Here is a 25474-nt window from a genome sequence, read left to right as displayed (position 1 = left end):
ACGATAATAACCGCGTATAGAAGCCTTTCAACGGCGAATCAAAGGGCCTCTTTGTGAAACGTGTAATCGCTCTCGCTCTATTATCGTTATATTTTTTCGCCCTCCTGGGTTTTTTGTGCTTCGCGAAAACCATAGATCGGTTAAAAAGACAAAAGAAAAAAAAAAGGAAAGAAGGTGCGGAGTGGGGGTGGAAGGGGGGAGGGGAAGAAGGAAAAGTAAGGACGCTCATTGACTGCCCGCGGGATAGCTTTCTAAGTATTATATACACACTAATGCACGAAAACGGAATAAAGGAAAAAAGAAGTTTCTATATTTGTATCGCTTCTGAATGTAACGCACACGTTTCTCCGGCGCGGGATCGCGTTTTAAGAATATTTTTCTAAAGAATGCGCTGAAACTTTTGTACACGGGAGAAGAAAAGAAAGGAAACCCAAAAAAAGTAATAATAATAATAATAATAATAATAATAATAATAATAATGATGATAAAAGGACTGTCCTCTACTTGGAAAGCTATCGAGCATTATAAAAAAAAAAATCGAGCTTCGTCTGAGTGAGCATATCAAGTGTCAAGGACCAGGTACGTTTCGTTTCCTTGTTTTATATATATATATATATATATATATATATACATACAATATATATGTATACATGCAGATTTGTTACGCAACTGGGTCACATTAATTCGAGAAACACCACGATTTAGATGTATATCGGCCTTTCAGTACTACCTGCGTATGATATTGAGTACGAAATACGTTATATTTTTTACAATGTGAAGAATCTGTAAATATTATAGCGTCGAATTATATAATAATAATAATAATAATAATAATAATAATATTAATATTAATGAAGGAAAAAAATGAAGGAATACTGATCTGACATTCGAAAAGACAACAATGAGAATGGCTTACAGTAAAAAATGTGCATTTCATTGATAAACGACGTTCTTGGAACATAGTTATGTTTCTTTGTTGTTTTAGCCGTCTTTCTCTGGTTCGTTGTTCTTTGATCGGATTAACTACGTTAAAGCGATATCACTTGGGTAGACGAGAAACGGATACTCGAGACACTACGAAAACGACACCATCTGCAAAAATTGTTCGCTGGTATTTCGAATTTTTTCCTTCGTTTGTTCTACGTTAAAAAGGGAAATACGTGAAATGAGAACATGCGTTATTTTTTACCAGTAGCAAAAGGAGATGTAAAATGTAAAAGTATGTAGTCCTCGTATATTTCCCTGTTTAACACATAAAGATAAACGAGTATCTGTAACAAGTATTCTCATTCTTAGTTTTGGTCAAATTTTCTTTTTAATTCTTATGTTTCACGTATACCGTTTATATTACCAGCATAAGAATCTAGTCATTATAGAAATCTTGTAACTCAATGACATGGAAGAAATGAACGGTTGAAACTTGAAAAATAATGGATTTACTATAAATGGAATGTATAATGAACTGTACTATCCTATTGTCTTATTCGGTCGATTTTCAATTGAAATTGTTTTAAACGTTACTTTTCTAACGTAGTTTAAGGAACTTATAGCATGAATTAAACTTTTAAGAGTTGAAAATATTGTAATTTAATTTTAAAGACGATAGGCTAATACAGCTAATTTGTTTCACATTGCGGACTAATTTTTTCCATGAAAACATTGAGGTCAACCCAATGAAAAGCTACCCACTTGATTTTTGCCTCTCTCAATACTGGTGCACATTTTTTCTTTGTATGCAATTTTTTCACATTTTTTTATTACTAACCATTGTACTGGCATTTTGGAAATATCGCACAAATATAATATAGAATAAAAACAAGTAATTTCTTTGGTACTCATTAGATAATCCTAAACAATGTATAAAATGAAGTTTGAAATTTTGGGAACTCACAATACCCAAGTATTTTTGTATTAAGATTGAAGATGTCTAAAAGTTTTTCTTACTTTTTTCATTTGTAAAATTTTTAATAAATTTTTTTACGTAAGATAATCCAGTAGTAAAATAGTTGATATGTATTGTCAATTAAAAATTTATTGATTATAATAGTATTTAATTGTCTAAACTTTTTTTTATTATTTATAAATAGTTCTTTAAGTATCTTATAATACGCTAAAAATATCAAAAATTTTAATTTTTGATTTCGAGAAATTAATATATATATATATATATATATATATATATATATATATATTATACATAGTACTTTATACAAATATATGAAAACCATATTAGTTGCAATCAAATGCAATAGATATAATTTTTTGTTTAATACAAACATTTAAATATATCAACATAAGAGATCAAACTATTAATTTTTACTTTAGTATATCATAAAATTTTGGGTCTTATTAGAAAAGATATTTTGCGTTTATTTTTCTAATTCTACAATAACTAAACACGTTTCTTTTTAAACAAATTGTGATAAATTAAAAAATGTAAATTTAAAATATTCGTAGATTAAATTTAACAAAAGGTCAACATTTGTTTTAGATTAATTTTTGTTTTTATTTTTCATTTACAAAATTTCAAATACTTTCTGTAATTAGGAAACAAATAGTTCATTCATTTTGTTAATACATGTATAAGCTTCTGTTGCAGGTATTTTCATACAAGTAGAAATTACTTCATAATTTTTGTAAAAGTTTGAAACTTTTAGAGAATGAGATATTTTACATATTTCTTCACTGTACTCGTTGCTTTCAAGACATTGATTACTAAAATGATGAGAAATGTTTAAAACATCTTGCAGAAGATATTCAGGATCATCTTTCGTGTGATTATCTAAATGTGCAAGGTAGGTAGTAAATAGATGTGCATAAGGACTATGTCTTATAGAACTATCAAGTTCATTAATATTTTTAATCAGTAATTGATATATTTTATCGTGATTTTCAATTCCGTCGAGCAATGCAAATGTTCTACAAAAGCTCGTAAAGGACTTAAATAAAAATGGAAATAAATCATTTTCACCGATAGACGGATATTCTAAACATAAGCAGCATGCTTCTATTGTCAAGCGGAGAAAATCGTTATATGCATCGATTTCGTCATTGCATCCAAAAATGAAATAATATATTATAGTAAATTCTGAACCCAATCTTTGATATTCTTCTTCGGTCGAACGAATAATCAAGTGACGCAAAATATCTTCTCTTGATAAACTCAAATCGGACAAATAATTCCTTAACTTTTCCGAAGTCTTAGAATCTTTTTTCAATCTGTTTAATATAACAAAACGTCTTTCATAATCTTCTATTATATCAATTATACTAACGCCTTTTTGCGTTAAGTACCAGAGGGGACCAAAATGTAATTTATCTATTGGTTCGATAATAGATTCGATTTTATTGATAATTTCTGTTTTTGCCGAAATAAACAAGTTTTTGTTTTCTAGCAAATATGGCAATATTCTTATTATCTGAACAAATATCTCATTGCTTATATGTTTCGAGATATTTGTATTTTTTCGAAAAAAAGACATCCTTTTCGCAAGAGCAATTATCAAATCTTTAACATTCATATTTTTGGTACATTTAACCTGTAATTTACGTATACTATTGAGAACGAAATTTATATTCGATACATTTAAAGTATCTTCATTTAAGTACGGTATATAAACGTTATTTATTAAATCGTGCACTTCAATTACGGAATTTTCTAACATAACATTCACGAAGTTTATAAATTTCTTAGTATTCCATTCTGCATTTTCTATACAAATAGCTTTTAAGATACTCGTCAGAAATATTTGATTATTACCTTCTCTAATTTGCATAAACGGTGATAATAAAAGTAAATCATTAGGAGAAATCATAATATTGCCATAATGAGGATGACCAATAGTAATCTTTAGAAGTATTGTCAATATCATTTTAGGATTCTTTAGAAGAAATAATAAGACGATTTTTAAATTCACAGAAGTTCGAAAATTTGCATTTCGCATAATAAACTCATGAAAAGCATCATATGTATACGAACATTCTAAATAACTTTTGCCATTGTGTTCCATTAAATACATCATTACAATTTTGTAAAGATTTATTATATTTTGATATGATAATATCTTTATGATTAAAGTATAATTAAATTCTTTCGAATCTTCTTCCGTTGACTGCGTAAAAACAAAAGTAAGATATTTTAACAGAGTTAAGCAGTCTTCTTTTTCTAATAATGATCTATTTTCATAAATGAAATTAAGTATCGATAGGTCCCATTCTTTATATCTATACAATAATTCTTTCATGACCTCCTTTTTGCCACTAGATATGGTGCAACAGAGTTCTTGTAAACTTAAAACAAAGTTCGATTGTTTAGGATCTGATTTACATGATAACTGTTGTAAACACTCCATTAAATGAGTGTTTTTTGATAATTCTTCATCATTTGATACAAAGTCTATAAAATAGTAACATTCAATTCCAATGGAACGTTGTAAAGTAATCATGTTATTCTCTTCATCATCCAATTCTGCCCAACTTAAATAAATATTACAATCAATTTCTTTGACTTTGATTAACAGTAAATTCATTAACTGTTGATTTAATGTTGATACACTATTCTCTATCAATGTATTTTCACACTTTATAAATGCTTCTCCTCCAAAGGTAACATTATACAATTTTTCAAGATTTCTAGAAATCAAAATTCCTTTATTTTTGTTTTCTAAACATTGTCTTGTTGTACAAATTAATTTTTTCAACATAACACCATGTCGTTTATACTTCTTTAAGATTGATGTGTCTATCAAATAATGTAATTTTGGCTTTGTTAGGAATAATAAGAATTCTTTAAAACAAAGTAATAAATTTTCTATACTTTGTTTAACATCCTTAGATTGTATACTAATTTCCTTTAATTGGAAAAATTTAGTGTATATAATTAGTATCAACTGGTATATACTTTCAACTGATCTTTCAAAGGGTAATTTATCTATACACTTTGTAACTATTTGAACTATCTCTGTACATAAGTCAAATGGTATATATAATAGAGATTCAATTAGAATCTTCTCATATTCAAGAGTACATAATATTTCTATAAACAAATATGGAGATAAAGATGGACACATATCAACTAAATGTCCACTAACAATATCTTCTGCCAAACGTTCTTGATTTACAAAATTAGTATTTAATAGTAAGTACTTGTATGCCTGTACACATCTTTCATCATTTATGGAAGCCTTTTCTGTTATAGGTATATCATGGGTTTCAAAGATATTAGTCACTGATCTGCATATATCATCAATGTGATTACTATTTTCAGTTGTTATGCGTGACACAAGAAATTTCAATTCTCCACATTCTTGATCTTTTTTCATAAGATACATTTGAATTTTTTTATAAAATTCATTCAAATTATCCATTGTTAGTATAATTAATTAAAGCTATATTATTTTGTTAGATTTTCTTGCTGATACAAATTTATGTATAAATTTCTCTATAATTTGTTTAATATAATTGATTTCTGAAAATATAATACAATTATTATTAAACATATCAATTGCTAAAATTATTAATATATATATACATATAGATATTTATAATGAGAAATTAATAATACCATCTTAAAATTAGAATCCATAATTTGTATAATACAAAAATAAAATACATAAAGTACGAAATACAAAAAAAATTACCATAAATTTTTATAACAATATCACACTATGTTCATTTTTTGTATATTCAAAATAATATATATTATAGACGTATAATTTTCAATTTTAAATAAAGTTTTCTTACTAGTTACTCGGATAACTGTTCAATTTTTTTAAATTCATTAGAAAAACCTGCAAGTTTCAGATAAGTTAAGATTATTATCATTGAAGTTACGTCATTATCGAATATTACGTACAAAAACTAAGATCGATCCTACTAATTTGTTTATAAAAAAAAAATGGTTCGTGCATGGTACATGAATAACAGCAATGAAGATCAACGACTAGAGCACCATAAACAACCACCTGAATATATTTCTTTTGAAGACTTGTTTAAGAAAACAGGTGTTGAATATTTTAAGGTTAGGTTAAACTTTAACTTTATTAATTTTTTGTTGTTGTTTACAATTTTATTCCATTACCGTTGTATAATTATGTTCCCATTTTATACTAAATGAATACTTTCTTTGTTTTATTTTATTTTAATTATATATTTGTAAAAGTTTTGAAATTTATATATTACACATTATTATTATACATTATTGGAAAAACTACATACATCATATCAATAATCTACCTTTTATTCTTTATTTGCAAACTTACCTCAATAACGTTATACAGGTTAATTATAAAAATTATGAAACTGACAATACGTTAACAGAATTGAAACAAAAACGCGGTTATACATACGAAGATGAAATAGAATGTTCCAAAAAATGTCTTCCAAATTACAAAGAGAAAGTACGTTTGAATTATTATTACTGTTATTGTTATTATTATATTATTAGGATATTTTGTTATATATTAATGCATTAAACCATTTTTAAAAGTTGAAAAACTTTTTCACTGAACATCTTCATACTGATGAAGAAATAAGGTTAGCTTTGGATGGATCAGGATATTTTGATGTTAGAGACAAAGATGATAAGTGGATTCGTATTGAAATTAAATCCGGAGACTTGATAATTATCCCTAGTGGAATATATCATAGATTTACATTGGATATGAACGTAAGTATTTTATTATACATTTAGGTTCTATTAAAAGTCAATATTATTTACTTATTTTTTGTTTTATAGAATTATATAAAAGCAAAACGTTACTTTGTGGGCGAGCCTATTTGGCTGCCTTACAATAGACCAGCTGATGATATGGAATGTCGTAAAAATTACCTAAATCGTTTAAACAACGGATTTAAGGTATAAGTTCTGTAATGTATATTTTAGCAACTTTAGCAGTTGTTAAGTACATAGCTTGAAGAACCTTGTTTGAGATTCTAATAGTGTTATATTCCACAATATTATACAAATACATTGTATGTATACATTTTGTAAAATTTAACAGTTATTAATAAGAAATATCTATTTTGTATATTAATACTTCTGATGTACATGATTAAAAAATAAGAAATAAAAATTGTTGTCTTTATTAAATAATACATACATACATACATATAAATATCTTAAACAAGTATTGTACATTGTGTCTCAATTATTAAACGTCTTTGTTTTCCATGTAAATCTTTATACAAATTTTAAAGCAAAACCGCTTTCGTGACATGATAATTAATACTCTTATCTAACAAATAGCAATATGCGAAGCAATATTGCAATAAATATACAGTATAATAAAAAAGAAGTTGATTCAATGGTTACTGAACTTTAAACATTATTGTCAAAATGTAAGAATCATTAAATAAATTATTTTAATACTAAATATAAAAAGTTTGTTAGTCCTAATAATATATGGAAAGAAAAGTCAACAATGAAAAATATTTTGTGTTGAAAAAATACATTCTCGTCTACTTAGATGTGTAAAAGAATATCCTTATTTTATAAATAAGTACAATTAAATTAAAATTCAGCACTAACTGTAAAATTGCTTTCGATTCTATCTTGCATTACTCCCCACTTTTGATACTCTCCTACTTTCTTCTCAAAAAAGTTCGTTTTACCTTCTAAAGAAATATGCTCCATAAAATCAAATGGATTTTCAGACATATAAATCTAAAAATGAAAATGTTTTAAATCAATCTTACTTGATCAATTTTATTACTAAAATTATAAAATCTTATACAAACCTTTTGACAGCCTAATTCTATAAGCAATCTATCTGCAACAAATTCAATATATTGGCACATAAGTTTGCAGTTCATGCCTATCATTTCAACAGGCAAAGCTTCTGTTAAAAATTCTTGTTCAATTTTGACAGCATCTTTAATAATTGATGTGACTCGATCCGGAGGTGGTTTTTGTATAATGTGTTTGAACATTAAACATGCGAAATCGCAATGTAACCCCTAAGAAAAAAATATTTCAGTCAAAGCAATGAATTTTATCCACTGTTCATTTTACTTTCCCCATCTTATGAATTATTTTCTTTGTATGTACTTAAACAATTACATACTAACCTCGTCTCTAGAAATAAGTTCATTACTAAATGTAAGTCCTGGCATTAGACCTCTTTTCTTTAGCCAGAATATAGCAGCAAAACTGCCACTAAAGAAAATACCTTCTACCGCAGCAAATGCAACCACACGCTCAGGAAAGGTCGCACTTTCGTGAGTAATCCAATTTAATGCCCAGTTAGCTTTCTTTGCGACACATGGCAAATTTTCGATCGCGTTAAACAAAAAGTCTCTATAAACAAAGAATATCGATATAAATAAATTTACGTAATACTTCATAAATGCCAGTACTATACTATACCTTTTCTTAGCATCTGTAATATATGTGTCAATCAATAAAGAATACATTTCTGAATGTACATTTTCCATGGCAACTTGAAAGCCATAAAAACAACGTGCCTCTGTTACCTGTACTTCTTGACTAAATCGTTCAACAAGATTTTCATTAACTATTCCATCAGAAGCAGCAAAAAATGCTAATACATGAGATATAAAATGTTTCTCATTGTCAGTTAAACGATTCCAGTCAAATATATCCTGTAAATGTTAAATATTACAGAATTATTACTGTGAACATTATCTTCTGTATATAACTGTTCAAAAAATGGTACCTTAGAGAGGTCCACTTCTTCCACTGTCCAAAAAGATGCCTCAGCTTTTTTATACATATTCCAAATGTCAGGCCATTGAATAGGAAAAACAACAAACCTACGTGGATTTTCTTTTAGTAATGGTTCTAATTCTGGATTAAATTCACTTTCTTTCAAATGCATTTTTTTTACAGTTTTTGTTTTAACTACCTGAAAACAAAATTTATAAATTTTATTAAAATGAACTTAATACTAACATACAATTAAGAAATAATTATATATAAGAATAATTACCCCGGATTTAGAGCTGGACTCCCAAGAAATGGTAGGTACAGAATATAACTTTTTTGGAGAAGTCTAAAAATGAAGATGTTATGATTAATATAAAGAAGTCATTCATTACCTTTATGTAAACACATAGTATCAAATATAAGTAATATATATATTTATATTTAAAAATAATTAGCTTATTGATTATTTAATTCATTTAATATTTAACTTACTAAGAGTATAAAAAGACTTTTTAATATCATTTTGAATAATAAAGATACATGAAATATAAAATTGTAAATTTTATTATATTGCATAATTGCATGCAATAAAAATCATGTAAATAATGGTGTTATTCTGTAAAGAACACTAAGAATATCTATGATAACCTAACAATACATGAATTCTATTTCTGAATCAAGTAAAAACTTTAATATTAATAAAAACAATTTACAAATTAGTATATAGTACTTTTGTATTTTTGGATACATATTATATTTAACATTTAAAAAATTTAATTCATCACACTACATATTAAATTACATATTATATAATATATTTAACTGTTAGTACTATTTTTGTCTTTTTAATTTGAAAATTATATTCATTAACATAAATATATAGAAAAAATATACAAAACCTTCTTGACAAAAGTATCTTACATCTTGATTGAACATGAGAATGTGCAACATATAGTTTGATCTGTTTACTGTATGATACAACTAATATAAATTATTCTTATCATATAACGAACTATGTATTTAAATACTTTATTTTATATGCAATGAAGTTAAATTTATAACTTATTACAGGTCCAATAAATTTGGAAAATCTTTAATAAATAAATGTAACAATGTAACCATTTTATACGGAATTTTTTCTACAATATTTTTAATTATATAATATAATTGAAATAAAGATTGAACAGGCGAAAACAGAATATTTTACTTTATAATACTTTTATCAATATTAAACTTGACACAATACTTCAATAGGATTGCAATAAAAAGTATACAAATTGTACATATAGTTATTTAAAATAAATAAAATTTTATTATTTTAAAAGCAAAAATAAGTAAGAGAAAGTAATTTTTGAATAGAAAATTTCAATTCACTTAAAGTTACAAAAAAATATTAATGAACTTACTTTATCTACTAAAGAAACATTTTCAAAATGTTTACGAATGTTTTCTTTTGTTGAAACTTGAAGTGGCATTGTAAAATTCAGCGAGTATCACAAAAAAATGCGATAAAAAGCAATTAAATTGACATTAACTTTACTGACTTTCCACTCGTAAAAGCAACAGTCAAATGCTAAGTGCACGATACCAGAAGTATTACTTTATTGGTGCTGTTTCCCTTTACTTCGCGCCAAAATATCAACGTCCAATCATCTAATTATATTTTACCGCCAAAATATATCTACATTTATATGTCGAAAAGTGCACATATTTATTAATGATATTTCTTTGGAAACTTTTAAAAATAATTGTTTTCGATTTCTTAACAATAATAATTATAACGATTATAATATACTGATACTGATTTTTCCCGCGTATTTTTTAAGATTGCATATGGCACAGAAAGAATCTTACGAATGATTCATAAAAAACATAAGCAGGATTTTCAATGAAATAATTAACATGAAAACCTACTCATTTAAAGTATATAATTTAGTTATCTAATTTGTGTATTAGTCATGTATACTTAATATTAACACATCTTTTTTTTTTTAATTAATTTTTATATTCGATTACCATTTTATGATAAATTGAATTTTGTCATATAAAATTCTTTAAGTACAAAAACATTTTATTGGCAAAGAAACATCATTCAGTTGTATAGTAAAGTATTAAGGTAATTTAATAATAAAAATTTGATGAATAGATATACACATATTTATCGAAATTAAATATATACATGAATTTTGATAATAAATCAATTTGTAGATTTTAATGCGTATTACGTATAATACAAATAACAAATTTACGATACATACTATAAATAATGTTTCATGAAAACACATTTTAATATAAACAATCATCAACTTTGTTAAGATCATGTCGATATTATTTCACATACTTTTTTCAATTGTATTTCAATCATAAAAATTAGCTAAATGCTATTGTTAATATAAAAAATGTTAGGGACAAGTGTTTATAACAGCAATAAAATATCAAATTTAAAAGAGCGCCATTTTATGTTATCATAAAAGATTTGGTTAATTCTGTATCTTTATGATACATTATAATTTAAATATTAGTTTTCTCAGTTAGTATTTTCACCATTAAATGACCATCTTAGTAATATATTTATCATGAAAGAATAAGTTTTCGTATCTTTTGAACAAATTGTATATTGAAAATCGATTATATTGCGAACACTTTAAATATCAAGGTTAGTATTGAAATCTATTTTGTTTATGTATTATAAAATTATATTATAGTTAAATATATGTTATCATATTACAAATATTATTTTGTAATTTATTTAATATAATTAATTTGATTGTATGAAATATTGTTATGCATTTAATTTAGTTTATTTTTCTTATTATATTACGGTGTAAATACAAATGTTACTTAATAAATTATGTAATTGTATATAGATACTATACAGTGTACATTTAATATTGCTTTAGGTGAAAAAACACAGGGAAAAATATGGCGTTACATAGTGTACCGCCAAAAAGGAAAGAAATCTATAAATATGAGGCACCATGGCCTTTATATAGTATCAATTGGTCAGTAAGACCTGACAAGCGATTTCGTTTGGCTCTTGGCAGTTTTGTGGAAGAATATAACAATAAAGTACAAATAGTTTCATTGGATGAAGAAACCTCTGAATTTAGTGCAAAAAGTACGTTTGATCATCCATATCCAACTACAAAAATTATGTGGATACCAGATAATAAAGGTACTTTTATATTGCTGTAATAAATGCTATTTAATCATTCAAATTATTTTCTATTTTATTTTCATTTCTATATTTTATTGTAATAGGATTGTTTCCGGATCTGTTAGCTACATCTGGAGATTATCTGAGAATTTGGCGGTTAGCTGAACCAGAAACTCGGTTAGAATGTGTTTTAAATAACAATAAAAATTCAGATTTTTGTGCTCCTCTTACATCATTTGATTGGAACGAAGTAGATCCAAATTTAATTGGTACTTCTAGTATAGATACAACATGTACTATTTGGGGATTAGAAACTGGTCAGGTTTTGGGTAGAGTGAATATGGTTACTGGTCATGTTAAGACACAGTTAATTGCTCATGATAAAGAAGTATATGATATAGCATTTAGTCGGGCTGGAGGTGGTCGCGACATGTTTGCATCCGTTGGTGCAGATGGTTCAGTAAGAATGTTTGATTTGCGACACTTAGAACATTCAACTATAATCTATGAAGATCCACAACACACACCACTTTTGAGACTTGCATGGAATAAACAAGATCCCAATTATCTTGCAACAGTTGCGATGGACGCTTGTGAAGTAATTATTTTAGACGTTCGAGTACCATGTACACCAGTTGCGAGACTTAATAATCATAGGTATATAACGCGCATTTATTTCAATTTCATTTTTTGTACATTTTATACAAAATTTTTATTTTAACTTTTCCTTTAGAGCTAGTGTTAATGGTATTGCTTGGGCACCACATTCATCCTGCCATATTTGTACAGCGGGAGATGATCATCAAGCATTAATTTGGGATATACAGCAAATGCCAAGAGCCATTGATGATCCGATTCTCGCTTATACTGCTGCAGAAGGAGAAGTGAATCAAATTCAGTGGGGTGCTACACAACCTGACTGGATTGCTATATGTTATAATAAAGCAGCAGAAATCCTTAGGGTGTAAAAAAGTATCTCTCATTAGGTTTATACTATTTTTCGCGTAACAAAGTTTTTTTGCAAATCATTTATTTAAACTGAAAATTATGTGTTTTACTTTAGTATTTGTACAGAACTTTGTCTTTGCCATAAGTTTTTTATACTTCTTTTTGTACCTGTAAAATAGGCATGTACAAATACTAGTTATTTTTTAAAGTATTAAAAATTTGGTAAAGAAAATACCTTGAGCTGTGAAACAGGTATTTTGTAATCAGAAAATTTATATAACTATTGGTAATTTTTTAATGTATTAATTTGATTTAGTTCCATTGCTTTTGTATATTCAAATTATTGGAGTAAATAAGGCTGAAATAATTTGAAAATATCCAGTATGTGTACATGTTAATTTAATGATAATGCAATGGTTTATCATTGTGCCACTAGTATTTCATGTATTTACAATTCTCAGGTTTATCCAAGAATTGTCGTGTGATTGAGCAAAATTATAAGAATCTGAAGAAGCTCATTGAATAATTTAAATTTAAGTAGTAGCATAAAACTGGGTATGATATATAAATAGTGATGAATCACATGTATATTTATAGTAATGTATATGATCGTAATCGATGTATCTTATTTTGTGGTGATATATACATAATGAGGTTTCAGAAATAATGAATGGATTTATTTCTTACAAAGATTCTAGAATACTCAATAAACAGTTGGATAACCATTTTTCATAAAATGCAACAAAATAAAATATATCCATTACGTTATATAATATTGTATATATGTTTATACTTACATACTTACTTGATTTTGTAGAAAAGCGTAGGATATAGATAGGTTTTTCATACATTTTTTCATTATATTAGCAATTAGTAGATTGTTAAGAAATATATACAAAAATTATTGTCATATTCAAATGTGATGCGTATTCGTACTTTAATAAAAAAAAAGTTATCAAGTTCTTTTATGAAAAAGAAAAAAATAATAGTAGAAGCGCTCGTGATACTAGTAGTAATAATAAAATGTTTACTTACGATCTGTCAATATTGTAATTGAAAGTAAGTGTTTTTATATGTTAATTATTTAATTCGATAATGTAAATTAATTAGTAGCAAAGCAGCTACAAATCATACCTTTCGTATCCCGATTAAAATTAGAATAGGATTCACAATTAGTACATTTTAAGTTTTAAAAAAGCACGATTTATATTGGTACTCAAGTATTTTATAATTTACAACTATATAATGAGCGAGATGCATTATTTACAATAATGAAATGTGTATGCGAGACAAAATATTAGCCAATTAATACATTCATTTTCCATGATAAACTTCCGTTCGTTTTTTATCAAATATCCGATAACTTTACGCAAATATAAGATTAGACTATTATAATGCTATCGCTACTTCAATAAATATCATTAACTCTGATACAGAGCAAGCCTTTCACTACCTATTTATTTAGTATAGTCAATGATCTTGCATTTCCTTTCCAATATCTCAATTTAATATCAATAATTAAAAGACATTTACATATATAGCTACGTCGAACAAATTTTTTTTAAATATTATCCCTATCAATAATTTACATTAAACTTTGGTAGAACTTGGGTAGAACAAGGGGTAATGACATGCATTTTACCTCATTCTAAATGGTATATATTGTTTTTTTACTAGTTCTATGATTCATTCATTTCTTAGATCAAGTGATTCTCTTACATTCTATTCAGAGACTCACGCATGATCCATAATAACACACATTGCACTTTTCTAGAGAAAAATGAAACGAGCAAAAAGATTAAATGATCAACGACGAAACACTAAATATCTCTCAGATAAACGTAAAACACTTACGCTCACCATTATTCATATATCGTTACACTTTTATTATAATTAATGCATCGCGTTAATAATAAATTAACAGGTCATGTTTTCCATTTTAGAAGATTCCATAAATGCTTTTATAATTATCTTTGCTAAATTGTACTGAACGCTTGTTCTACAGAAACATAGATCAAGTTCAGTTCTTTCATTCTTTGTGAATATAATATATGGACAATTCCAAATATATTTTAGAGTACTCAATTTGTTACTTTATGGTAACACAATCATTACCCTTACATTTTACTCTCTTTCTTCTTAGAGAATACATCACATATCTCTATTAAATATCTCCTGTACTCAGAAACTAATACTAAACGATGTTAAAATTAGCATTAGTGTTTCTTGTTAACATATTCGTGAAGCTTCAGCCTCTCTACACTTAGAGGATATCGAATATAGATATATTCAGTAAATTCATATTTAGAGGACTGATGAGGTTTTTAAAGAACGCATAATTTGCTAGCTATGTAATGGAGATGTAACACTGTACATCCCATAGTTAACATGTTTCCCATTGCTATATAAACGTGAACGCGTCTAAAGGCTTGATGAATTTTTAAATAATGGGGGCAGTGTTTAAGAGGACCAGGATTGTGAACACCAATCTCATTGCCGACACCAGCAGCACGTTCTAAAGTATTCTTTTGCACTATCAATCGTAGAAGTGGCGGAGTTAAGTAGAGTCGTATCAGAAGCTCCAAAAAAAAGGCACTGAACATACCACCTACCTAAAGATATATGAAGTAATTAAAATGGGATAGATTTATACGATATTATGAAATTTCGATTGCTTATTTTACGAACCTGGATGGCAATTTCAGTATCCCAAGTATGCATAGGATGGTGTTTAACGAAAATAAGAAGTGTAGTGAAGCTGAGACATGCATTGATGGTAAAATATCTGGGGAATAAAATACGCTGAACCTCTCCAAATATATGTCTTGGCAATGCGAAGTACAAGGTAAGACCTATAATCAAATATATGTATTCATAAATAATTTCATAATTTTCAATCATTGATATGATTATCTTTTCTGTTTCTGCTTCGTTTATAGCAATTACCCGATACAAAAGTCATCCAGATTTGGGCACCAAGATGCATCACGAATGAAGCTAGATAAATGAAGGATGTTGCTCTCGACTGAGAATGACTAATATGCACTCTGTCTGTTGTTGGTACAAGAGCCGATGTTACGCATAAAACTGCTGCGATCATAATAACGTGAGCCGGTTGTGTTGTGTAAAAGAGGATTCTGTAACAAAAAAGAGTTTCATAATAATATTAGAATTATGGGTATAAATGGTTTTATTTACATAATGTAAATTGTTAGAAAATTGGTAATACCTTAGTTTCTATTTTCTATATACATCAATTATTTTACAATTTTATACATTTAATTATTTTTAGGAGGAATATATTGTAAATTTTTTATTTTTAATTATTGCGGCAAGTACCAGTTTTCAAATTTATTTAAAGCAACAAAGAAATTAACGATAACATAATTTTTGGATTTTTAAAGCAACAATTTTGATAATTACATTATTTTTTGTTATTATTAAGTTTTCTTTACTTATTGTTGTCAGTGTCAATTTTTCATATAATATTAATAGCCGTACTGGAAAGGTATCACTTGTTACGACATTTGGCCCAAGTGTTAAAAAGATTTATATACAAGATCGAGTATCGATGCGACTGATTTTCGAGTTACAAATTTATAACTTCTGAATACAAAGCTGATCACTGTAATCATTGCCACCGTTCTCAGAATTCGATTATATTAATTATGTATGTAAATACTTAGGATATTTCAAATTGTGTATTGAACGATGACTACTTTATAAAGCGAATTTCAGGATCATTTGTACATGAAAGTTTATTGAAAGCTTATACGCGGAAATTCATATTAACATTTCGAAAAATTCAAATTTTTATTTTCAAATATCGTAAATTTTCCCTAAAAATTAATATTGAAAGTATAGAATATAATGTAACATATTACTAAAGTATATACAAAACTTTTACAGAATTAGTTTGTTGAAAATATATTAAAAATAATCGTGATTATAATTTACGTGAATAGAAGTTAATTAAAGTTAGATCAAATTAAAATTAGATCAAATAAATTTAAAAAATTGGTAATGTTAGTATCTGAGTAAAATTTAAAAGATATAATCGGAACATGTTTTTAAAAATAAAAAGAAATATTTCTCCAAAATTCATCTTTTAAAAATATATTCGGGGAAAAATAGAATTAAAATCGAAAGCGATGTCTATACCATTCACTTTCAGTGGAAAATCGTTCGTGAATACTTTCTTCAATTACGCTAAATGATTTTAAAAAGTACAATACCGGTCACATTGAATTAAAAATCGACTGTCGACGTATATGGCAGTCTCATCATCGAAACGGTTTACACGACTCGCGTGACCACATCTTATTATCAGATCCGGTTCTCCGTTAAAGTCGGACTCACGAGACTCACTCAGTATCATCATCGTCTCGGATGCCAGAACGGTGTTAGAACGGAATTATGTCTCGTGACAAGGTTATTTCAGCAAAGAACAAATTCATTCATAGACTATTCCTGAATTAAATCGAGTTACGGATAATTCTTTAAGCATAGAATAGAAGTAAATGAACTTAATGAAGGATCTGACATAAATTAGAAATTTGTTATTATATTCAAACAATAATTTCGACCTCATGGGTTTTAAATAATTTTCTTTTCCTTTTGAATAAAAGCATATCTACCATGGATGATAAATTTATCGTTTGTTTTTTTTTTTAAGATAATAACGAGTAGTTTTCGTAATATCTTATGAAACGCAATTTGAAAATCCACGGATTAACAATTTGGTTTCGTATTTTCAAAAATGCAACATACACGCGAGCAGGCGTCGCAAAATGGTGTAAATAGGAAACATATTTGTCGAAGGATCGATGGAGCATAGGAGTTCGAAAGTATTTGATATATTTGCTGTACGCCTTCCATATCGATGGAATCAATTCGCACGTAGACGATAGAAGCGGTATCCCGTTATACCTTAATGTTTCACCACTGAGATTGCAGACATATCTTTTCAATATCTCATTGAAATTACACAAATTGCGAAAAATTATGTACACCAAGATTCCCTGGTTTGCTGGAAACAATTTTTCATAAAATAAAATTAATATTATATTTCACGTTTGATGAAGTCTAACCTAGAAATTTATAATTAAACTATGCGATTTCGTACCTCTTATAATGTATTAATTATAATAAATGTATTATTAAATTGCTAAATGTTTGAAAGGTGCATTTTCTCTTGATATTTATTTTTGTTATCTTTGTATTGAAAGACGTAAAATTCCATTAATTCTCGCAATTTAAAAATGGAAATAAATGGTTACTGAATTTCAGTTTGTATTAATGGCTTTTTGTCATAGTATTCTTTTCTACTTTCATCTAATAAATCTTTTGTCATGTTTAGGAGTATAACATTACGGAAAAGAGCCAAGTAGAACATGTGGCCAGAAGAGAGGTTATCTGAGTGATAATAATATTCGTGGAAAGTTCACGTTATATGAAGTTAGGAGCGCTACTTATCCGCGAAGATGTAGATACACGTGGTTTTGCGTGCAAGTACCTGAATGGATGTTTTATGTAGCGCTATACGTTATGTCTGAGGTTTTGCTCGGTCGGTATAACATTACATCTTCTATTGCTCCGTGGTCGTTATTAAAGATGCTGTGATACTTTATCCTATGGGTTTTTGAATGATATTATTTGATCTTCTACAATAAAAAATTATATGAAATTATTAATAAAATATTATCTCAATAATACTCGATGTAGATAAACTTACATTGTTCTTACTTGAGAATAAACTTATTGCTGAATATAGTACTTAAGTATTACATGAATTCTGAGTAATAAAAGAAAGCTGTTAAATTTCTTTATATCGCGTTCAAGGAAAGATATTAAAGTGACTGAATTTTCCTGTTTTATTACGGGATTCCCAGATATTCCAGTTCAGAATATGTGGCACTTATAGTACGGTTTAAAGAACTCATATACAGCATCTTTCAAAATATATGGTCACCATAATTTTAGATAGAACATTTCAAAATACGTTTATACATAATGATTCTAGATATATGGCATTTATGCTTCTTTTATAATGTACTCTAAAATAGATGATCATCTATTTTACATTTTTATACAAATCGATTCAAAATATCGATATGCAAAATGGTATTCATATATTGTTATACAGCATAGCTCAAATTACACGGTGTTTGTGGTTTTCTAACTCTGTACATCTTCAAAAGACGTACATATTTTCTTTTACGTTATAATCCTACATATAACATTTCGAAACTCTAATTCTTTCTTACAATGTGTTTTAAGGTTAGTTCTAAAATAAAACTCTAAGATTCAGTTTCCTAGAGAATCGAGAACTCGTACACAGAATTCGAGATACTCTCTTTTTAGATAGCTGTGAACTCAAAAGGGAATGCGAGATCGTTTTCGGCAATAAGGCAAAATCGTTAAGGAATTGCATCATCGCTTCTGTTCCCGTAAGCGTTTAATAAATTCGTTTCAAAGCCGCTAAATATAAACTTATGGCTGCAAAACAATGCATCAGCGGGGTCTGTTAAGAACACGGTATATTTCGGGTCGTGGCACCTGTGTTTGAATGGTTCGTTGTACGACACGAAACCACGCGTGTTTCGCGACGTGAATGGAACACAAAGTGTGTCCAATTGTACATCATAAGAAAATTACATCACGTTCCAAGCCGGTCAAATTACTTCTATGACGCGCATCTTTAGCGTTACTTCTGTCATGGAACTGGTTGAACTAGAAGTCTTTTCTTACTGTTCTCTATTCTTTCCTTCACTCCTGACTCAGCGGTTGCTCTTCCTTGACGTGGCAACCGACCATATAATTAAATGTCTATAAATTGATAATTAACATGTCATTGAATCATTCGTATCTGGGAGATGTATCTTGTGTAATTATTCATAGGTTATCGTGTATTTATACTTCTTATCCATTACTTACTCCGTTTCTTGAAATAAATTCACTTCTTCCATTGAGGTATATAAGCAGTGCAAGAAATACGATGTATCAAACAAATAACACGTAACTCTTACACGTTCGTGTGTATTGAACAGTCATGTAATTCTGTTCGGGGGATTCCCAGAATCGTCTTGTACAGCTTGCGACTGTTAGCCGGTCAAGGACCCCTGAGTTTGAAGAATTGCTTCGAAAATTTTTACACGTTCCACTGACGGACTTAACCAACCGTTAGCGAATCTTTTTATTACTAATGATTTTAATTTCAATTCGTGGAATTGTTAATTTTTACAACGCATACCTCAGTCTTGGAAAGAAGAGAAAGTTATTCGGTTTTCGCAGTGTCTGCATATGCGCTATCGAATAACCGGTGCTTTTCTTCACAGGAATCTTAATTTAAATTCAACATGTTCTATCTGAATTTTCGTTGAGGGAAAAAGAAGCGAAATATTTCTATCTTCGATCGAACGATTTGCCATTTGCATATTGGCCAAGATAAGTTTTCGAAATGTTTGCCGATACGACGGGCCGATGAGACATCAATGGAACTGCATACACAGCACAGATAAGAAACGTTGGCGACAAGTCACATTAACCATCACGTTTCATGATTACATCAATCATTCAGGATCATTGCACGATGCGCCAACGTCAACTCTCTCTCACATTAATTATTTGCAACTGGATTCGAGGTCAGCCAAAGACGTTTTTACTCCTCCCCACAACAAATCCCTAACTACACATCTACAAGCATACGAATAATTTCCTTCCTTCTTCCGATGTTACTTTCAATGAACGTGGACTTTTTCTTTCGTGCTCTACATTTCAAGGCTGAAAGAAAAACGAAGGCAAGAGGTTATTCGAGTTCCGAAGAAACATTATGATGTAACGTCTTATCTCTCGGAATGTGCAATTAAGATAGTTTATGTAAAGTCTCCTAGATAGCAAAGATAGAAGAGATATAAGAGGACACCCTATATATGTTAATCCCTATGCAAATACGGTCAAAAATCAACAAGCACCTGCATGATGTTCGAATAAGTTTCTCTAACCAGGCAATTAGGGTTCCTGCACGACATAATTACGGTCAATTATTTTTTCCTTCTGCAGGTGAGGGGCAAGGGACTATCAGTTACGAAAGGGAACTGAATCGAGGTAATTTGACGCGTGAACGCGCAAGCGTTTCAACCGACGAGCTATCCGCTCGTGTTCTAAAGCAGAGACCTGCAGGTATAGAGTACGTGGGGCATTATGAGCCAGTTATCAAGAGGTAAGCGAGAAACGTGCGAGATGGCACGCAACCCATCGCTTGGATTGCACGCGCGCGCTAGCTCACATACATGCATCGCTTTGCAATTTCACCTTCCTGATTTAAACGGTGATCAAACAATACACCCTTACTTTGCATCGTCTGCATTGCAATCGACGGCGCTCGTCCGCCCTGTGTGATTGGATACTTCAATTTTGCGAGTCATGTGTGGTAGTCGTGTTATCGAAGCCGGAATACTGTTGTAGACATATGAGAATTCGATTAACGATAAATACCTATCAAGAGAATCCAGGAGATTTTTTATCCCCCCGAGCATTCTAATTTCGAGTGTTTCGAAACCCCGAATATTTAGAGGACTCGAGAACTCTAAAGTTTCGAACAGTCATCGACTAGAACTACGAGCACTAGAGAACCCAAATACAGAACTCAAAAATGCAATTTTGTAAAGCGCTGGAAACTCAAATATAGAATTCAAGAACTCGACTTTATCAAACGCAGAGAATTCAAGAATAAAATTCGAGAATTTGATTTTGTAAAACATTTATAACTTCGAATATAAAATATAAAAATTCGGTTGTCTAGAATAGTAGGAATTGGAATATATATTTCTAAATTTCAACTTCTTATCGATGGGGATTCGAGACTGCAAATACTAGCAATACATGAACTAGGTATTCTGGTATTCAAATACTTGCGGAATGCGGGAATTTCAATTTCGAGGCATTTCAGAATCCTAACATTTTAAACATTTAAGAACTCGAACATCCTAGAATTCCAAGGAACATGTATTTGCATAACTGAATGTCTTATCAAAATACTTCAAAATTCCGAGTTGTATTTAGAGTAATCCTGTCATATCTAAACGTGTCCAGTTCTCCAAATAATTTCCCGATGTATGTGTCACTCGAAATAATCCAAGTTATTTCGTTTGGAATATTCAAACTTAGCTTCCCTTGTGTCGCATCGCGTGTTTGGCACGTCTGTGAGAACTCTGCTGCTTGTTCCTTCAAATAAAACAGAGATTAGAACACGATTTATTGGCTCACGGAAGTGTGACTTCAGTTATGATCATTTCTCAAGGAAGAATAAAAGATATCAATGCAAACGTGTTCGATACGATGAATATCGTGATCGTTGTTTTGGTAGATACATTATCGTATCATATTCATAACAAGTATCGATCTATTCTGTCCTTTCCGTGTGATAACGTGACAGATCGGGATAATCCATTTAGCCGGTTCAAATCCAGTGTAAAAACTTGGTATACGTATTTGCGTAGGCGTGTGAGGGTATTGGCAAATGCACTGTCTGCCTGTATTTTAAGTCGGCGATTTTAACGGAACCGATAAACTACGTGGATGTTCCTTGCTATTGCAACGTCACGCGTTCACTTTCATCTCTTGTAAATTTTCGTGATGTGTCTCTTGACCGAACGCCAGCTAAGCGTCGAAGGCAGATGTGCCTCGGGGATTACTGCCATTAAAATTCTTGGGCAACTACCTGCTTTTTCTCGTGAAACGTTGGTCTGCCGAAAAAAGTTTTGGAGCCCTGGGAGTTTCATGAATAATTCAGGTACTTGGAATTTCGTGCCCTGACCGTCGTGGTACTTTTTCGTGAATCAGTGTCGTCTGTGACCAGAAACAAATTAAAGCGCATCGAAGAGGCGCAGAATGATTGATGCACGTTCTTATACTCTTCTGACACGCTCACGCTTTTTATTGAATTCCCAAGTGCTCCGAATAATCAAGGAATTACATTAGTTAACTGATATTTCTAAAACAATTTTGAAGCGAATTAGTATAAAAAAAATATCCAAGGAAGCTGATTGAATATTTAAGAAAATGTCTATGTATTGTCTAATACATAAAATGTCTAAATGTCTAAATGTATTTTTATTTGGCTACTTATATTTATTTTCTTTGAAAGCACTATATTTAGCTTTAGTATTCATCATATACTGAAATATAATATCTAAAAAAAGAGAAAAGAAAAATGAAAAAGAACTGACATCTAATTAGTACGTATTTTTGTATTGTAATGTATTAATAAAGTGTTAATAATGGAAAGTAATACGATACTTCTATTGTCGCTAATACTTACACTTGATAAAGTTACTAGTAGGAGGAAACGAGGCACGAGAAGGTGAAAGAAAAGAGTAGGTGAAGGGTGTACGTTTGGCTTTGGACCTGCTAATGGAGTTGCTAAGTAACAATAACTCAAAGACCCATGTCTTGAGTAACCTGCGGAAAAGAAATATAGGTAAGCAGGAACTGTGGATTGACGGAGAATTCTTTGACTAGTGTAAATATTACCATAGGTTAATCCCAGCAATGCTCCCCTTCAAATTGTTTCAAGTAGAATAGTTTCGAATCATCTTGTAACTAGAAATAGGAATTAGTTAAATTTTGTAAATTTCAATAACCTATGAATACGTTTGCCCTGGTCGTGTACTTTCACTTTGTCTAAGAACCGTTAACTTCTATCGCTTCGTCGTTTACAACCAACTGACACTGACGCTGAAATTTTACGAGCCAAATTAAAAGGACCGCCTAATAACGAAAAAAGATGGGCAGTTAGAAGGTAAAAAGTTTGATGAAACCCTTGGACTAATTTTCAAACATTCTTAACGATGCGCCGGGGATATTACTACCTTCTACGTCACCTACATTTTTTCGTCACATGAAAGTGCGTATTTTTGATCTTGAAAACAAGCCAAAATGTAGGCGTGTATCGAATCTGAAACAATCCTGAAAATAATTTTTACGAAACTCGTCCTACTTTAATGAAAAATTTAACTACAATACTAACCTATCAGTTCGTATGGAGATATAAATAAAATATATCCATATTAGTCGCTATATCATCAAATTTATATGTCTTATGTAATTATTACGATCTATATTACGCATACTTCGCGCGTATAATAAATGTATGCTTATATGTCATCCATCTCATTTTTTCACGCATGCGCGTTACGCTGTCTACGGTGCTGGCGCGCACGTGACGAACCATCATCGGGGAGTATGTAATTATTATCCACTGCTGCTAATTTTAGTTAGAAGTGAATGTACTTTAAACAGCAAAACGCGATAAATTTAACAATATCGTGTGTATTTATAACGATGAATTATAAATATGCTCGCTATTAAAATATTAATGTGTGGCTAATAGTGGCGCTCCTACGTATAAGAGCTATCAATGATAGAAAGTTAAAAGTGCATCTCTGTTTATATTTATCCCTAACCTATCTATCAAGCTTTCAAAGCATGTATTCATATAAATATTTCAATATAATATAAGAAACTTCAAACGCCAGTAATTTATATTATATCATTGCAGATTCAAACATAATGTTTCAACGATAAGATAAATATAAATTAATGCAATATACGGACAGAGAATTTATACGGGAATAATGAAGATTGACATTATCTATGTGGAAATGGTTCAAAGTTAAGCTTAAAGCAATAAACGATGAAACTAAAGGTTGAATAAAACGACTATGATTCATGTTTGTCTAAAATACATTTGCAAAAAATCGTACACATTTTCCATCTGATTTACAATTGATAATTAAATTTAACGCAAGGTAAAATATTCAATAAACTTATAAATGCGTTATTAATGTTTTATATAATGCAGAATTTCATAATGAAAGATTGCAGGATTATTTGGAATAGTTAAACTGAAAATTGCGTCTAGTGACATCTATGTAAAGCTTTGCAACAATTTGAAATGTTGCATTTGAAAGTTAAACAGAAGGAAGACAATTAAATATATCTTTCATAGAGAATTATATGAATTATTTTAAAAAATATAACAAATTATTCTAAAATAATGTTAAATAATATAAAATTTCGCGCAGTATCAAAACATAAACTGAAATAACTTATTTTTATTTCTTTTTGTATCTACTGGTTAACGATTACGTAATACGAATTGAAACTTAATTGCAATAGTCAGTTTCACAACTACTACATCAGATTCTCACCTTGGTAAGTAACTTTTTTACATTCAGAAATTTAAATTAGGTTATCCACTAATTTTCTATGTAATTTCAAAATAATCATGATGTAATTTCTCAAACACTAAAACCATTTATAATGTCGCAATCATAATCCTTACATTTTATATGTCAATAAGCACTTCTTTATCAAATTGTAATATAAAGAATGAATAATTTTTTACTCTGAAGTTTATCCTCTGTAGGTAAAATGTAAACATAAGATAATCTGTTTTACACTCCGTTGCATTTGCTCTCGCTACAGATCAAGTATAAACCAGTATCACGACAACATCGGGGGCCATTTTTATTTGTGCACGTAGTCACGTAGCATGAATATAACGAGCTTTGAAGTTCCGTTTTGAAGAACTTCTTTTTTACTTTGCCATTATTGCAGTGATAACATCAATCAGGCCTTGAATTATTCAACAGAATTACATATATTATATATATATTTGCCTTTCTCTTACTTATTCTTTC

At 29.2% G+C, this 25474-nt stretch overlaps 5 protein-coding genes across 7 annotated transcripts in view; 2 read left to right on the top strand and 3 right to left on the bottom strand.

Moving 5' to 3' along the window:
• Window positions 1-2543: 2543 nt before the first annotated feature.
• Window positions 2544-5366, bottom strand: LOC108546261 (uncharacterized). Its single transcript, XM_017898249.1, has one exon. It carries the CDS (start codon window positions 5364-5366, stop codon window positions 2544-2546), a length of 2823 nt encoding a protein of 940 aa, XP_017753738.1.
• Window positions 5367-5827: 461 nt separating this feature from the next.
• On the top strand, window positions 5828-6947 carry Adi1 (acireductone dioxygenase 1). The gene is made up of 4 exons (XM_017898331.1): window positions 5828-6019; window positions 6279-6398; window positions 6488-6667; window positions 6737-6947. Exons 1-4 carry the CDS (start codon window positions 5897-5899, stop codon window positions 6860-6862), a joined length of 549 nt encoding a protein of 182 aa, XP_017753820.1. The 5' UTR covers window positions 5828-5896; the 3' UTR covers window positions 6863-6947.
• A 563-nt stretch (window positions 6948-7510) lies between these two features.
• RnrS (ribonucleoside-diphosphate reductase subunit M2) lies at window positions 7511-10140 on the bottom strand. Of its 2 annotated transcripts, none has more exons than XM_017898319.1 (7): window positions 10072-10140; window positions 8949-9011; window positions 8676-8864; window positions 8366-8601; window positions 8068-8296; window positions 7738-7956; window positions 7511-7663 (listed from the first exon to the last, which is right to left on the bottom strand). In XM_017898319.1, the coding sequence occupies exons 1-7, from the start codon at window positions 10138-10140 to the stop codon at window positions 7511-7513; spliced, it is 1158 nt and encodes a 385-aa protein (XP_017753808.1). The 2 variants fall into 2 exon arrangements, with proteins under 2 accessions (XP_017753808.1, XP_017753809.1); XM_017898320.1 differs by lacking the exon at window positions 10072-10140 and adding an exon at window positions 9565-9604.
• A 381-nt stretch (window positions 10141-10521) lies between these two features.
• On the top strand, window positions 10522-12790 carry wap (DDB1 and CUL4 associated factor wap). Of its 2 annotated transcripts, none has more exons than XM_017898340.1 (4): window positions 10522-10553; window positions 11578-11840; window positions 11927-12479; window positions 12556-12790. In XM_017898340.1, exons 1-4 carry the CDS (start codon window positions 10522-10524, stop codon window positions 12788-12790), a joined length of 1083 nt encoding a protein of 360 aa, XP_017753829.1. The 2 variants fall into 2 exon arrangements, with proteins under 2 accessions (XP_017753829.1, XP_017753830.1); XM_017898341.1 differs by lacking the exon at window positions 10522-10553 and adding an exon at window positions 11224-11321 and having other exon boundaries at window positions 11566-11840.
• Window positions 12791-15074: 2284 nt separating this feature from the next.
• The window catches only part of LOC108546307 (transmembrane protein 205), a 12415-nt gene continuing 2015 nt past the window's right edge, over window positions 15075-25474 (bottom strand). The window contains exons 2-4 of the mRNA XM_017898318.1: window positions 15717-15907; window positions 15459-15622; window positions 15075-15382 (exon numbers count right to left, since the gene is read on the bottom strand). Coding sequence (XP_017753807.1) covers window positions 15095-15382; window positions 15459-15622; window positions 15717-15907 — 643 coding nt within the window. The 3' untranslated portion in view covers window positions 15075-15094. The remainder of the gene's footprint in view (window positions 15383-15458; window positions 15623-15716; window positions 15908-25474) is intronic.

This window comes from Eufriesea mexicana, unplaced genomic scaffold (genome assembly GCF_001483705.2).
Source record: "Eufriesea mexicana isolate 0111107269 unplaced genomic scaffold, ASM148370v2 scaffold657, whole genome shotgun sequence".
Lineage (NCBI taxonomy): Eukaryota > Metazoa > Arthropoda > Insecta > Hymenoptera > Apidae > Eufriesea > Eufriesea mexicana.
Note: the sequence above shows the minus strand (reverse complement) of the source record. Positions and strands in the feature narration are given on the sequence as shown.